A 15724-nucleotide genomic window follows, 5' to 3' on the forward strand; every position below is an offset into this window, starting at 1 on the left:
CATTCTTTCTGGGAAAAAAAAAAAAAAAAGTGAGCAGCATTTTTTAGCAAAAATGTCACAATGTCTGACAATATAATTTGAACATCAATGTAAACAAACAAAAAAATGTAATGCAATATTTAAATACCAAAAACGTTTTGCTTGACTTGGTAATATATAGTTATATCAACATAAAAATGAACATCAAGAACATGCCAGTAAACAAAAACTCATAAACTAGGGGTGGATTATTTTTATTTTTTATTAATCTTTGTTATATATATAAAAAAAAAAAAGTAGTCTTCATATGAATTAAATATACACTGATACATACAGCTACAAGAGAGTGATTTTCTCTTGTTCTTCTGTTGTTTTTCAAACAACGGCAGGTTTACTGTTATTAGCTGCCTGTCACTTTAAGACACAATGCATGGATGTGCGCGTGTTTTGCTGTGCAAGACTGCAAGGAGTCATAAGTAACAGTCGTGCCCAATACACTTTTCACAATATTGAAGTAACCTATTAAAATTATTCAGATATTGCTTGCCGTTACGATATGCATATGGCGATATGTACATTTGCGATATTTCGATATATTGCACAGCCCTAATTAATAGATAGGTGGAGGGTGGAGCTTCAGGCCAAAACACAACATGTCAACATCAACATCAGTTGAGGGCTGCAACAACAACTTTTAAATGACAATATCGTGACCGGACTACTGTTGTCAGTGATATAAGTATTTGAAATGAACATGATTTCTTAATGTCTAGTTACATATCAGGGTCATTTTATAATTAATTTAAATGCATTTATTACATACAGTTCCTTTAAAGACGATCTTTGAGATGCATTTGAAAGACTGGAGATTTTGTTAAAGGAGTCATATAATGGTACATGCACTTTTACAAGCTGATTGTATGATTGTATTGGAAATGTGTGTTGGCAGTGCCTGTACATAACCATCCTATTATGATAAAAATCCATCAAGTGGTCTTTTTTAATCTCCTTGTATGTTTTCCCCTGTCTCAAATCGAGCCGTTCGACCGTGCGTGTAGTTTGAAATGCTTGAATGTTTCACGATGAATGACAATAAAGTTTACAGGGTAAGTTAAATCTTAAATCACGGCATGCTTTCTATGTATGACGTTCTCAATATAATACATAATCCCACGTTAATAATGAACAACGCGTTATGGTTATTGTGTTATTATAAACTGTGTACGCTGGTTTTAAAGTTAACATGGACGTGGCAACACTACACAAGCTTAATTATGTAGATGGTTTATAATAGTGTCTGTTTCTGTCAACAAAAAAAAAATTGTGTTGTAACAGTTATTACAATGCATAGATAACGTTACGCATCACTGACAGACCGACATTAACAGAAAAAAAGTTTTTATTGGCATTAGGTGTAACATCAATCTATCAATAAACTAACGTATACATCAGTAAACACATAGCATTCGCGCTAACATTACCCTGCCAGTACATAAAGATAGTTCAAAATGACATTACGTTAACCAACCATTCAGAAACGTCCTGTTTAGCCTGTTTAATTTCGTTGGAGCTGTCATCTTGTCCAGGGTCCAACTCCGGTTCAAATTAATAAAGTTGCACAGATCAAGTTAAGTGCATCTTTATTGTCATTCCCTTATGTATACATCGGAATGAGATGGCGTTTCCTCAGGACCATGGTGCAACATGGAACATTACACAACAAACATAAAGCGCAGTAACTCAGGACAATATACGAGACAATAATACAAGACAATAAGTACCCTGGAAAAGCATAGAAGAAGAATAGATACATTAACTTATGTAATATGTAAAACGTACACTACAACTAGTAACATACAGTCCCTGACAAAAGTCTTGTCGCTTATCTATTTTGTAGAAATACCTGATATTAACCTGACTTTTAATTAATCAATTGGTGTTAGAAATAGCTCATATGAAAAGCTAAAACCCTCCCAAATGATGTTTAATGCACTGAAATAAATAATTTTCACAGAAGAAATATTTATAATTTAATCAAGACAGAAAGGTCAAATTTTGTCAAGACAAAAGTGTTGTCGCCTATACAGAAATGTAACAAATTTACTGCAAATACAAAAATATGTCAGCAAATTATGTTGTGGCGCTGTGAGATCCAAATTTAATATCTTGTATGACTTCCATGAGCTTGAAGGACTGCATCCATGCGGTTTGGCAAGGATTCATACAATTTATTGATGAAGTCATCAGGAATAGCTAAGAAAGCAGTCTTGCATGCCTCCCAGAGTTCATCAATATTCTTTGGTTTTGTCTTCCATGCGTCCTCTTTCATCCTACCCCACATATGCTCAATGATGTTCATGTCTGGTGACTGGGCTGGCCAATCCTGGAGCATCTTGATCTTCTTCGCCTTGAGGAACTTTGATGTGGAGATGGAAGTATGCGATGGAGCACCGTCCTGCTGCAGAATTTGGCCTCTTTTATGGTTGGGAATGTAAGAGGTAGCTAAGATTTCTTGGTATTTTAGACTATTGACGTCCCTTCCATCCTGCAGATCTCGCACACCCCCATACTGGATGTAACCCCAGACCATGATTTTTCCGCCACCAAACTTCACTGTTTTCTGGGTGAATCTCGGATCCATTCGGGCACCAGTAGGTCTCCTGCGATATTTGTGGCGACTGTGGTGTAATTCAACTGAAGATTCATCTGAAAATCCACCTTCTGCCACTTTTCCAGCGTCCATCCTTTTAGCAGGCTGTGGGCCTTGGCAAATGCCACATGGTTTTTCAATTGTCTTTTGTTTAGTGCTGGCTTCTGGGCACTGATTCGACCATGGAGGCCATTTCGAGACATAATCCTACAAACTGTTCTGGTTGACACAGGGACTTCAGGTGACCAGGTCTCGTGGAGCTCTGCTGCAGTGGAAAAAGGGCTGGCCTTGAATTTTCGAGCCAACAAACGGTCCTCTCGAGCAGTTGTCTTGTGGGGTCTGCCTGACCTGGGCTTGTCAAAAACGTCTCCAGTCTCTTCAAATCTTTTTTTTATCCTCTGTACTTGACGCTGAGACACATTGAAGGTGTCTGCCACATCAGCAGTGGATCTGGTCTTCAGCCTCTTGATAATCAAAACTTTAGTCTCAGGGTGAATCTTATGCATGTTTGCAGAGGTCTAGTTGCAGTTGATGTGAAGGTCTAGCGTACTGGGGTTCTTTTTATACACACTTGAGACCTAATTGATCCAATATTAGTCACAGGGGAAGCTCATATGACAAGGTGACAACACTTATGTCTTTGCAAAAATTGACTCAATGGGCTTTACCAAGCTGTGAATATTAGAATACTTTTTGAAAGTTTAGTTTTTCACTGAAACATTATCACAAAAGCTGGTGGGATTAAAATGAGCCATTTCTTGTAAAAATATCTTGATTAGAAATATATTTCAGCGGCACTTTAGGTCAATTTGTACACAAGCGACAAGACTTTTGTCAGGGACTGTACATAGTTATATATTTGCATAGCAGCAATACTGGCGGGAAGTGGCTAAAGCAGCTACTGCATGTCAGTGCTGCTTGCAGTAGTATAGTCTTACAAAGTTAGTATGTATGCAGAATATAGATCTTTACCTAATTAGGTGTTCAACTAATTACCCCAGGTGGATCACACTGGTATGTTGGTAAGTCTTACTGGGTTATGTGTTTCCCTAACCCAGATAAGTACTCAGATGCATATGTTTGTTAAGTAATCCAACAGCCTCAGGGTAAAAACTATTGTGCAGTCTGCTGGTGGTGGCCCGGATGCTCCTATCCCAGAAGGCAGGAGGGTGAACAGTCCATTAAGAGAGTGAGAGGGGTCATTTGAGATACGAATAGCTCTGTGTATGCAGCGGTTATGGTATAAGGTATCCAAAGTTGGTAAAGAGATTCCAACAATCTTTTCAGCAGTTTGCACAATCCGCTGCAGAATCTTGCGATTGGAAGCTGTGCAATTCCCATACTACACCTTAAAACAGTTGGTCAATACGCTCTCTATCGTCCATCTATAGAAGGAGGTGAGAATGGTCGGTGGAAGTCTAACTCCTTTGAACCTTCTCAAAAAGTGGACACGTTGCTGGTCCTTCTTGACTAGGCAGGTGGAATTCAGAGTCCAGGATAGATCCTTGGTCATATGTACACCCAGAAACTTTGAGCTTTTGACTCTTTCCACGTGTGCCGTTGATGAATAGTGGTAAGTAGTCTTCTTGGGTTCCCCTGTTGTCAACAATCATCTCCTTAGTCTTATCGACATTAAGAGATAGATTGTTTTCTCTACACCAAACTGCGATCTGGTTAACCTCAATCCTATACGCTGACTCATCATTATTGCTGATGAGGCCCAAGACTGTAGTATCGTCAGCAAACTTGATTACATGATTGGAAGAGAACTTGGCAGCACAATTATTGGTCAGCAGGGTAAACAACAGAGGGCTAAGCACATAGCCCTGTGGGGCACCAGTGTTCAATGTGATGGTGCAGGAAGTGGAGTCGCGATCTTCACAGACTGGGGTCTCCCGGTCAAAAAGTCCAAGATCCAGTTGCAGAGGTAGGAGTTTAAACCCAACAGACGCAGTTTTGTTATCAGTTGTTGTGGAATGATTGTATTAACCACTGAACTGAAATCTATGAAAAGCATCCTTACATAAGTTCCTTTTTTTTCTCCAAATGAGTCATAATGATAGATGTGTGGCGTCCTCTGTTGATCGATTAGGACGATTTGCATACTGAAATAGATCAAGTGTGGTAGGAAGTCTGTGATTTTATGTGCTTCATCACTAGCCGCTCAAAGCACTTCATGATGATAGATGTCAGTGCAACAGGCTGATAGTCGTTCAGGCAGGACACAGAGGACTTCTTCGGCACAGGGATGATGGTAGTCTTGAAGCACACAGGAACAACCGTCTGAGGTCCGTGAGGACATCTCCAAGCTGATCAGCACATTCTCTGAGTACCTTGCCAGGTATGCTGTCAGATCCTGCAGCTTTCCGTGGATTAACTCATGATAGAGTATTTCTTATGTCTACTGCAGACAGATGCAGTACCTGGTCGGTAGGAGTTGGAATGGTCTTCGTTGCTGGAATGTTGTTCTTTGCTTCAAAACGTGCATAGAAATGATTCTGTGTATGTAGAAGTGAGATTTTGTCAACAGAGACAGTTGCTTTGTAGTCTGTGTTGGCCTGAATGCCTTGCCACATACGCCTTGTGTCCTTGATGTCTGTGAAATTACTGTGAATTCTTTCTGTATAGTTGCGCTTTGCCTCTCTTATGGCCAGCCTCTTATGGTTCTGAAGGAAATCCCATCATCTATGGATTTGCTAATATAGCCAGTCACTGATGCTGTGTATTCCTCTTAGTCTGTGATGCCATGATATCTAGCAGCCTCCCTGAACATATTCCAGTCTGTGTGCTCAAAACAGTCCTGATGTGCGGAGATGGCTCCCTCAGACCAGGTTCTCACAGATTTTAAAACCGGTTTGGCACATTTCAGAAGTGGTCTATATGCTGGGTATAGGAATACAGAAATGTGATCTGAGCCGCCAATCCGGGGGTGGGGTGCAGCTTTATACGCATTATGAATGTTAGTGTAAACGAGGTCCAACGTATTTTTACCACGGGTTGCCAAGTAAACATGCTGATGGGACTTTAGAAGCAGTGGTCTCAAATTTGCATGGTTAAAATCTCCGCCAATAACTAAAAATCCATCAGGATACGTTGACTGTAGGTTACTGATTTCCCCAAACCTCCTGAATTTTGTCCTCCAATGTTCAGCAGGATTAGGCGATGGTAAATGGCGATGCGTCCTCAGACATATGTCCTCAGAGACTCATGTAACCATTCTTTAGCCTCTACTGTTGTCAAGGGCAACACTCCTCGTGCTGGCCCACAAAACAAAAGGGCGGAGTCATTTATCATTTAAAGCCGTATACACTGAAATGGATTGGTGAAAACAGCTGTTTTTGACCAGGTAAAATGAGTGTTTTCTTACAATACTAATGAGAATTTTAAATTAAAGTATATTACAAAGTTTTCATTTAGACACTAAAAAATCATATTAAATGTGGGGTAAGTGTTATTTCAAAACCGTTTTAGAAAAAGGACTCAGGCTGAGTAGAATAACAAACTTGTAGCCAATAAGCAGGTAAGGGGCGTGTCTATGGTGAGAGGAGAGGCTGAGTGCGCGTCATTATTCAAAACAGGAGTCACACAGGACGGACATTAGCCAAGAAATAACTAATACTGGCTTTTGCTTGAATATGCTCGTGTGTCACGTTAGCTTGTTCGTCCATTTGCGATCGTATTGTGGCTCACTTCAGTGATGATAAAGACCCGTTCATTTCCACACCGTATGGAGCATCTAAATCCCCTCAGTGTTTCAAGATTTCAAGCGTCAGCTCACAAAATGTGTTCAACAGGTAAGATACTATACTCCTAATATATGTTTGTTTCCTCTTTTCATCTATATAACCCATCCGGTCATAATTGTAATATGTTGTTAGCTGGACTATCGAGCTTGTATACTAACGTTATCGACTTGTTAATGAGAATTGTTTGTGGTTTGTGATCGCTATAACTCTAATCTTGTCATAACTTTAATATGTTGTTAGCTGGACTATCAAGCTTGTGTTCTATCGAGTTGTTCATGAGAACTGTTTGTGTTTTGTGATCGCTATAACTAATCTTGTCATAAATGTAATATGTTTGTTAGTTGGACTGTCGTGCTCGTGTACTATCGAGTTCTTCATGAGAACGGTTTGTGTTTTGTGATCGCTATAACTCTAATCTTGTCATAACTGTAATATGTTGTTAGTTGGACTGTCGGCTCGTGTTCTATCGAGTTGTTCATGAGAACTGTTTGTGTTTTGTGATCGCTATAACTCTTATCTTGTCATAACTGTAATATGTTGTTAGTTGGACTGTCGGCTCGTGTTCTATCGAGTTGTTCATGAGAACGGTTTGTGTTTTTGTGATGGAAGGGGTGAGTTTTTCATTGAATATTCGACCTGGATTAGTTACACACAGATTCTGCCATAGTCGTTGTCTGGGTTACGTATGTGTAGGGTGGAGCTATCAAAATAGGGCAGAGACCCTTTTTGGGGGTAGGGGCGTGTTTGTTTTGGTGATTTGAAATATCAACAACGTTTACCAGATATCACTTACCCCACCTTTAACTTGTATAAAAATGGCATTATTTGACCCCTTTAACTGAAAAGATTGCACTAAAATAAAAGTATACAAAATCATGTAATCAAATTTTTATTTTTTTATTCTGCAACGTTAAAAACAAATCAGCACCACTAGTGCAAATGCAAATTCTGTTTTAAATAATAAAATAAGTAGCTTAAAGGCCCTATCTGACATAAGTAGCTAGGGCTAGCTGCTCCCAGCTGAAGTTTTTCTCTTTAACTCTGTTGCATTGTCTGCTATATTTGGTTATTATTTGTTGCTTATCAATTGTTTGTTAAAACATTGATTCAAATTAAGATATAATTATACAAAACGAAATTCACTTTAAAGAAAGGCTTTCAACAAAACAAAATTTAATGAAGTGGTCAAAACCATTTGTAACCCCCATGTCTTCTGACAAATTGTGCATCTTAGAATGTGTCCTATTCACTTTTCATAATCAACATAGATTAAATATATAAAACTAAATACATGTTTTATGGCTACAAAAAGAATAGAAGGCTAGTAAGAGAGGTAAAGGAAGGGATCTTCCCGCGCCCCTGTATACACTCACCTAAAGGATTATTAGGAACACCATACTTTGTTTGTTTGACCCCCTTTCGCCTTCAGAACTGCCTTAAATTCTATGTGGCATTGATTCAACAAGGTGCTGAAAGCATTCTTTAGAAAGGCTGGCCCATATTGATAGGATAGCAATAGCATCTTGCAGTTGATGGAGATTTGTGGGATGCACATCAAGGGCACAAAGCTCCCGTTCCACCACAACCCAAGGATGCTCTGGGTTGAGATCTGGTGACTGTGGGGGCCATTTTAGTACAGTGAACTTATTTGAAATGATTCAAGCTTTGTGACATGGTGCATTATCCTGCTGGATGTAGGCATCAGAGGATGGGTACATGGTGGTCATAAAGGGATTGACATGGTCAGAAACAATGCTCAGGTAGGCCGTGGCATTTAAACAATGCCCAATTGGCACTAAGGGGCCTAAAGTTTGCCAAGAAAACATCCCCACACCATTACACCACCACCACCATCACCAGCCTGCACAGTGGTAATAAGGCATGATGGATCCATGTTCTCATTCTGTTTACGCAAGATTATGACTCTACCATCTGAATGTCTCAACAAGAAATTGAGACTCATTAGACCAGGCAACATTTTTCCAATCTTCAACTGTCCAATTTTGGTGAGCTTGTGCAAATTGTAGCCTCGTTTTCCTATTTGTAGTCGAGATGAGTGGTATCCGGTGGGGTCTTCTGCTGTTGTAGCCCATCTGCCTCAAGGTTGTGCGTGTTGTGGCTTCACAAATGCTTTGCTGCATACCTCAGTTGAAACAAGTGGTTATTTCAGTCAAAGTTGCTCTTCTATCAGCTTGAATCAGTCAGCCCATTTTCCTCTAACCTCGAGCATCCATTAGGTATTTTCGCCCACAGGACTGCCACATACTGGATGTTTTTCCCTTTTCACACCATTCTTTGTAAACCCTAGGAATGGTTGTGCGTGAAAATCCCAGTAACTGAGCAGATTGTGAAATACTTATAACGGCCCGTCTGGCACCAACAACCATGCCACGCTCAAAATTGCTTAAATCACCTTTCTTTCCCATTCTGACATTCAGTTTGGAGTTCAGGAGATTGTCTTGACCAGGACTACACCCCTAAATGCGTTGAAGCAACTGCCATGTGATTAGGGATGGGTATCGTTAAGGTTTTAACGGTATTACTACTCTTACCGATACTGCTTATCGGTCCGGTACTTTAACGGTATTCTTAACGGTACTTTTTGAAATGTAATATATATTAAAAAAATACACAGCTTACACAGTGCTTTCATTTCAGGAAGAATTCTAGTAATCAAATGTAAAATAACACTGCATAGTTTATCATAAATAGCCTAAATTAATGCTTATTAAAGCTGAAGTTATTCATTCAAGAGCTGTGAATGATTTTCTCTTTGCATTTGGTTGTTTAATTGGCAGTAATTCGTCAGCATGTTTATTTACACTGCTGCCTCTTTAAGACAGATGTGCAGCTCTATAGGCGACTGATAATCAGCAGATGCACTACATTTTCTCCCGACTATATCCATAATAACTACGTCCATTTTAGACACAAACTGTGTTGTGTTAAAGAGACTTTCCAAGCCGGTCATTTTGACATAGATGTTTGTGTACATTTGATTGTTTAGACGCGAGTGTGAACCGAAAGTGTAATTCGTCTCGTTGCGGGCTCTTTCGGAGCGCGCGCCGACTTGGGAACAATCTCTTGCGCACATTTTTGTGCTTTTAATCGCTCTTTTTATTATTAAACGCGTCCCACAATTTAACAACAGTAGCTAGACTGTATTTTACAACAACCACTGATCGTGCTGATTTTGTCATTACGTTTTGAGTTTTATGGAGAAATGACAGCGTTGCTGCAAAGGGAGTTAAGTTGCGCTAGACATAAATATTATTATTATAATCTTTGAGAGCCAAAAGACTATCACAGATCTAAAGTGTAACCAGGCTATGTTTGAATGTTAGTTCTGTCCTCCGTCATCACTCATTAGGGCTGTCGTTTTGCGTCTCTCTCTCTCTCTCTCTCTCTCTCTCTCTCTCTCTCTCTCTCTCTCTCTCTCTCTCTCTCTCTCTCTCTCGTCACGTGTATTTTCAAAAGTACCGACAGCAGAACCGATAACGTCCGATCTTATCGATACAACGGTCTTTCAAAATTCACCCCCGGGGCCCGTTTAATACCGGTTTTCGGTACCCATCCCTACATGTGATTGGTTGATTAGATAATTGCATTAATGAAAAATTGAACAGGTGTTCCTAATAATCCTTTAAGTGAGTGTAGGTCTGGAGTAGCATCAGAAGATTTCAAAGAGTACCACTTTGACATACAGGACGCGGAAAGCACAAGTCTCTAGTTCATTTTTAAATAATGACACACAGAAAGCAGCAAATCAGTGGTAGTCTACCGCACAGCTCTTTGTATCGGTTATAAATATTATTCATATCAATATGGCATCCCAGCAAACATTGGTCGGATGGCAATGTTGTGTCTCTGGCCAAAAAATAAATCGGCATAAATCGGGAAAAAATGTTACATTAAATATCCAAAAAATTCATTCAGATGGTCAACATACGTTCAGTCAACTTTCATTTTGGAACTATTTTTCAACCATGACAGGACGTGTCAGAGGGACTTATTTTCAATGGTCATTAAACGTCCAAATGTTTCCTGGGATATATTTATTACACACACAATAAGGTGAGACACATAACTTTTCCCCTGCCTTCTCTCATTTAGCTACACATGCGTAAGCCTACCTTTCAGAAGCGCTTGTCGGACTTTAAAATCATTAGCCATCACCAGCAGAATTTTTTTCTTTTTTTCCCAAACTGATTATATTTTTGGATGTACATCAAGAAGTTTTTCATGTAAACCAATGGTGCCCTATGTGGGGAGAGATGGGGCTGGTGTGGTAGGCTAGGCCTAGGCTACTAGAATGAAGGAAAGTTAAGCAAAAATTTGAACGAATGTTCCAAAAAATTGTTAGGTAATTAATTAAATGAGGAAAAAATATTTTATTCTTGCCGCCCTCACTTTGCTGCCACCCTAGGCACATGCCAGCCCTGTTTATGGTTAGTTGCATGCAATTATACAGTCTACAGTTATTATTACTATAGTAACTACATATGTAACATATGTAACAAAGACACTGAAAAATAAAGTGTTACTATATAGAAAAAAATAATTTTAAAGTATTAGTAATACTGAGTTTATATTAACGTGTCAGTAACAATCTGACATAAAGTAACATAATATGACAACAGTATACATTTATTTATAAAATATTATTTATTTGTTTATTATTTATTTGTTAAAGATTTATGCATTTATGCATTGTTTTTAAAAACTTTCACATTTAATTAAAATACCAAAAATATTCCTATAGGCACACAAATACACATGTATATATATATATATATATATATACACATGTATATATATATATATATATATGTGTATGTATATACACACACACACACACACACACACACACACAGGTCCTTCTAAAAAAATTAGCATATTTTGATAAAGCTCATTATTTTCCATAATGTAATGATAAAAATTAAACTTTCATATATTTTAGATTCATTGCACACCAACTGAAATATTTCAGGTCTTTTATTGTTTTAATACTGATGATTTTGGCATACAGCTCATGAAAACCCAAAATTCCTATCTCAAAAAATTAGCATATCATGAAATCAACTAATTAACTCTAAACACCTGCAAAAGATTCCTGAGGCTTTTAAAAATTGCAATCATGGGTAAGACTGCCGACCTGACTGCTGTCCAGAAGGCCATCATTGACACCCTCAAGTGAGAGGGTAAGACACAGAAATAATTTTCTGAACGAATAGGCTGTTCCCAGAGTGCTGTATCAAGGCACCTCAGTGGGAAGTCTGTGGGAAAGAATAAGTGTGGCAAAAAACGCTGCACAACGAGAAGAGGTGACCGGACCCTGAGGAAGATTGTGGCGAAGGACCGATTCCAGACCTTGGGGGACCTGCGGAAGCAGTGGACTGAGTCTGGAGTAGAAACATCCAGGGCCACCGTGCACAGGCGTGTGCAGGAAATGGGCTACATGTGCCGCATTCCCCAGGTCAAGCCACTTTTGGGCTACAGAGAAGCAGCACTGGACTGTTGCTCAGTGGTCCAAAGTCCTTTTTTCGGATGAAAGCAAATTTTGCATGTCATTCGTAAATCAAGGTGCCAGAGTCTAGAGGAAGACTGGGGAGAAGGAAATGCCAAAATGTCTGAAGTCCAGTGTCAAGTACCCACAGTCAGTGATGGTCTGGGGTGCCATGTCAGCTGCTGGTGTTGGTCCACTGTGTTTTATAAAGGGCAGGGTCAATGCTGCTAGCTATCAGGAGATTTTGGAGCACTTCATGCATCCATCTGCTGAACAGCTTTATGGAGATGAAGATTTCGTTTTTCAGCACGGCCTGGCACCTGCTCACAGTGCCAAAACCAGTGGTCAATGGTTTACTGACCATGGTATTACTGTGCTCAATTGGCCTGCCAACTCTCCTGACCCGAACTTATAGAGAATCTGTCGGATATTGTGAAGAGAAAGTTGAGAGACGCAAGACCCAACACTCTGGATGAGCTTAAGGCCGCTATCGAAGCATCCTGGGCCTCCATAACACCTCAGCAGTGGTTGAAGCAGTCATTTCTGCAAAAGGATTCCCCACCAAGTATTGAGTGCATAACTGAACATAATTATTTGAAGGTAGATTTTTTTTTTTTTAAATTAAAAACACTTTTCTTTTATTGGTTGGATGAAATATGCTAATTTTTTGAGAATTTTGGGGTTTCATTGAGCTGTATGCCAAAATCATCAGTATTAAAACAATAAAAGACCTGAAATATTTCAGTTGGTGTGCAATGAATCTAAAATATATGAAAGTTTAATTTTTATCTTTACATTATGGAAAATAATGAACTTTATCACAATATGCTAATTTTTTGAGAAGGACCTATATATATATATATATATATATATATATATATATATATATATATATATATATATATATATATATATAAACGTACTAAACAAATACGAGTCTCACCTTTCTGGGGTACAGGTTTCTTCATGATCCAGCTTTTTCAGCCTCTCTGCAAAACATAAACACAAAACTGAGATTTTGTTTCTTACATTAATGTCTGCTTTATGTGGTTCGATCTGGCCTGTCTGTCTCTCAAGCAGTGAATTGTTGTCCTGGTCGGCTGTCACTGGTCTCTCATTGTTAACAAGCGCAACATTGCCAGTTATATTCCCCAAAGGACAATAACACGAGCATGGATAAAACAACTAGCTAAAAGGACATTTTTCTTACACAAATTGACCACTTTACCATTTCTCTTTCTGGACTGACCCAAAGGGTCGTTGGGTCAGAGGCTTAACAACCAGCAAAGACCTAAAAGGTCAACGTGAAGTAGTAAACAACAAGCGGCATGTTTGGGCAGTGCGTATAGAGACGGAACCCTTCATATTCAAATGAATAACTGTTAATAACAAAATAACAAAAAGATAATAACAATATAAACGATACGATCCCGTTAAACCATCGTTTTCCAGCAGTCATTTACATTTCGGTCAATACAAGTTATTCTGCACGCGCATATCTGACAATGTATGTGATCGTAAACCCGTCCTTTAATTCAGATTAAATCAATAAAACTAACTGTATGTGTACAGATACCTCAAAAGATGGCTCCCTGTCTCCCAGTTTTCCAGTTCTGTTCAAAAGCAGAGCGCCTTTGAGCGCCAAACACACAGTCCCTCCCTCTCCATAAATGACAGCGCGTAGTAGTGGCGGGGATGTGATTCATCGAATCTTTTGAATCAGTTCATTAAAAAGATTCATTCGTGTTATACAAGGCAAAAATGTGAGTCGATACATGGAAATGAATGAATCGTTCACTTAAAAGATTCGTTCACGAAACACCAGCCTCATTTCACGGGGACGCTACACTCATCTAAAACGACAACTAGAACAAAAGCTTATTCTTTATTTTTTGTACACTGAAAATAACGCCAAACACTCTAGGGTTGATGTATGTGTATTTAACGATACAAAATATATTTTTAAAAACACAGCATACAAAACACCCTGAAAACACCGCACTCAACATATGCTACTTAGCATCATGTCATGTTTCGTAGCGCATTTCTCAATTTCATATTTCTTTACGCTCGACCACGACCATAAGAAACAGACAGTAAAATATAATTATTTGGGGTCTTTGTTATTGTAAGAAAACACTTCACCTCAAATGCACATACAACAAGCATTAGCTAAATGCTAACCTCTAGCAACTATCTTGAGTCACTTTGTGTTTTTCCTCTACATTTTCGAAACTATATTTATAAAGTGATGTAATAATTGCGATGCAATTATTACGGACGGTAGGAAGGGGGCTGTTTACCTTGCGCGGAAAGGTTTTTGTGTGCTTTCTTTAGTGTTTATCCGCCATGTTTTTAGTGCGCGTGTAGTCTTGTGTGTGTCAGTAGCAGCGCGTGGAGAGGGGAGGGTCTGCACGCGACTGCTCGGCACGATTAGACTCCTATCAAAATGGGTCAAGAAGGCAAATGTTAGTTATCTCTAATGTGTAGGTTTGTACACCAAAATGTTTGGAATAAAAACGTAACAAGTTATTTCGTTTTTTAAATCTTTTTGAACAGGTCACTTTTCATTTTACATTCATTTTTTATTTGTTTCACATTTAGTCTATTCAGGCTACTTACATTTAATTTATTTATTATGGAGTCAAACCTGTAATCTCGAAGGTTGCGGTTTTGATTCTCAATAGTGAGAGGAAAATCATAATGTAGTGCTCTCTTTCCCTCCGACTGAGCAAGACACTAAACGACTTAATACCCCCTTGAGCAAGGCACCTAACCTAACCCCCATTGCCCCCAGGCTCAAGTTTACAGTGTGTGTGTTCACTACTCTCTGCTCCTAATATGTGCACTAATTTGGATGGATTAAATGCACAGGACAAATTCTGAGTATGGGTTATCATATTAATATGAAATACAAAAAATTTTACCAACAAATTTGGCCTTCACATCATGTCACATTTTTATGACGAAAACCGATATTTTCATAATGTACGAAGAAGAATTCAGGATTGTGAACATTTTCTCAAAGAAGAATGCAGGTCACATATATTTTATTGTTAATTTGTATTGTTTATGGTTTCCACACATTGTTGTCTTAACTTAAAAGCTAAGTTACGTTTGCCTTAAAAGTTAATACAATGAAGGCAATGTGGTTTAATCAACAGAAACTCAAAATATGATGTTATATGAACCACATTAATAATCAAAGCTGATTTGACAAAAGAATGTTGTAATAAAAAAATATGAAAATTATTTATTACAGTGCAGACCAAGACGTTTAATTTTAAATTGAAAATGTATTTGTCAAAAATAATTATTATATAATTACAACTACAATGATCTAAAAAAAAGAGTGTAATAAACAACCATTTAAATGATAATGTGTAAAAAAAGAAAGAAAAAAAGTAGTACATTACTACTTTAGTACATTATACATAATAAGTACATTACATGTTTCTAAAATAATGTACCCCACAGAGCCATTTAAAACTAGTGCTGGGCAATCGATTAATCACTTCCAAAATAAAAGTTCTTGTTTACATAATATATATGTGTGAACTGTGTATAATTATGCACATATAAATACATAAACATGCATGTTTGTATATTTGAGAAAAATATGCTATATATTTACATATAAAATAAATTATATAAATATACAGTATGCAAATATACATGAAGCGTGTGTATTTACATATAGGCCTACATAATAATTATACACAATACACACACATATATATTATGTAAACACAAACTTTTATTTTGGATGCGATTAATCGGTTGCCCAGCACTATGAAATAATTCAAGAGGTATTCAAATACCAAAAAGACAACAGTGTTCTGT

General features: G+C 38.1%; 1 protein-coding gene across 5 annotated transcripts in view; it reads right to left on the reverse strand.

Moving 5' to 3' along the window:
• LOC137082755 (polycomb protein SCMH1-like) overlaps positions 1–14294 on the reverse strand; it is a 27522-nt gene extending 13228 nt beyond the window's left edge. Inside the window, exons 1-2 of one of the 5 annotated variants that reach the window (XM_067448193.1) lie at positions 14185–14294; positions 12825–12870 (exon numbers count right to left, since the gene is read on the reverse strand). In XM_067448193.1, coding sequence (XP_067304294.1) covers positions 12825–12849 — 25 coding nt within the window. In that variant the 5' untranslated portion in view covers positions 12850–12870; positions 14185–14294. Of the gene's footprint in view, positions 1–12824; positions 12871–13457; positions 13637–14184 lie in introns of those variants that run through there. The other 4 variants (XM_067448191.1, XM_067448192.1, XM_067448190.1 and 1 more) reach the window with 4 other exon arrangements.
• Between the last annotated feature and the right edge of the window lie 1430 nt (positions 14295–15724).

Source organism: Pseudorasbora parva, chromosome 7 (assembly GCF_024679245.1).
Source record: "Pseudorasbora parva isolate DD20220531a chromosome 7, ASM2467924v1, whole genome shotgun sequence".
In the NCBI taxonomy this organism is placed as follows: domain Eukaryota; kingdom Metazoa; phylum Chordata; class Actinopteri; order Cypriniformes; family Gobionidae; genus Pseudorasbora; species Pseudorasbora parva.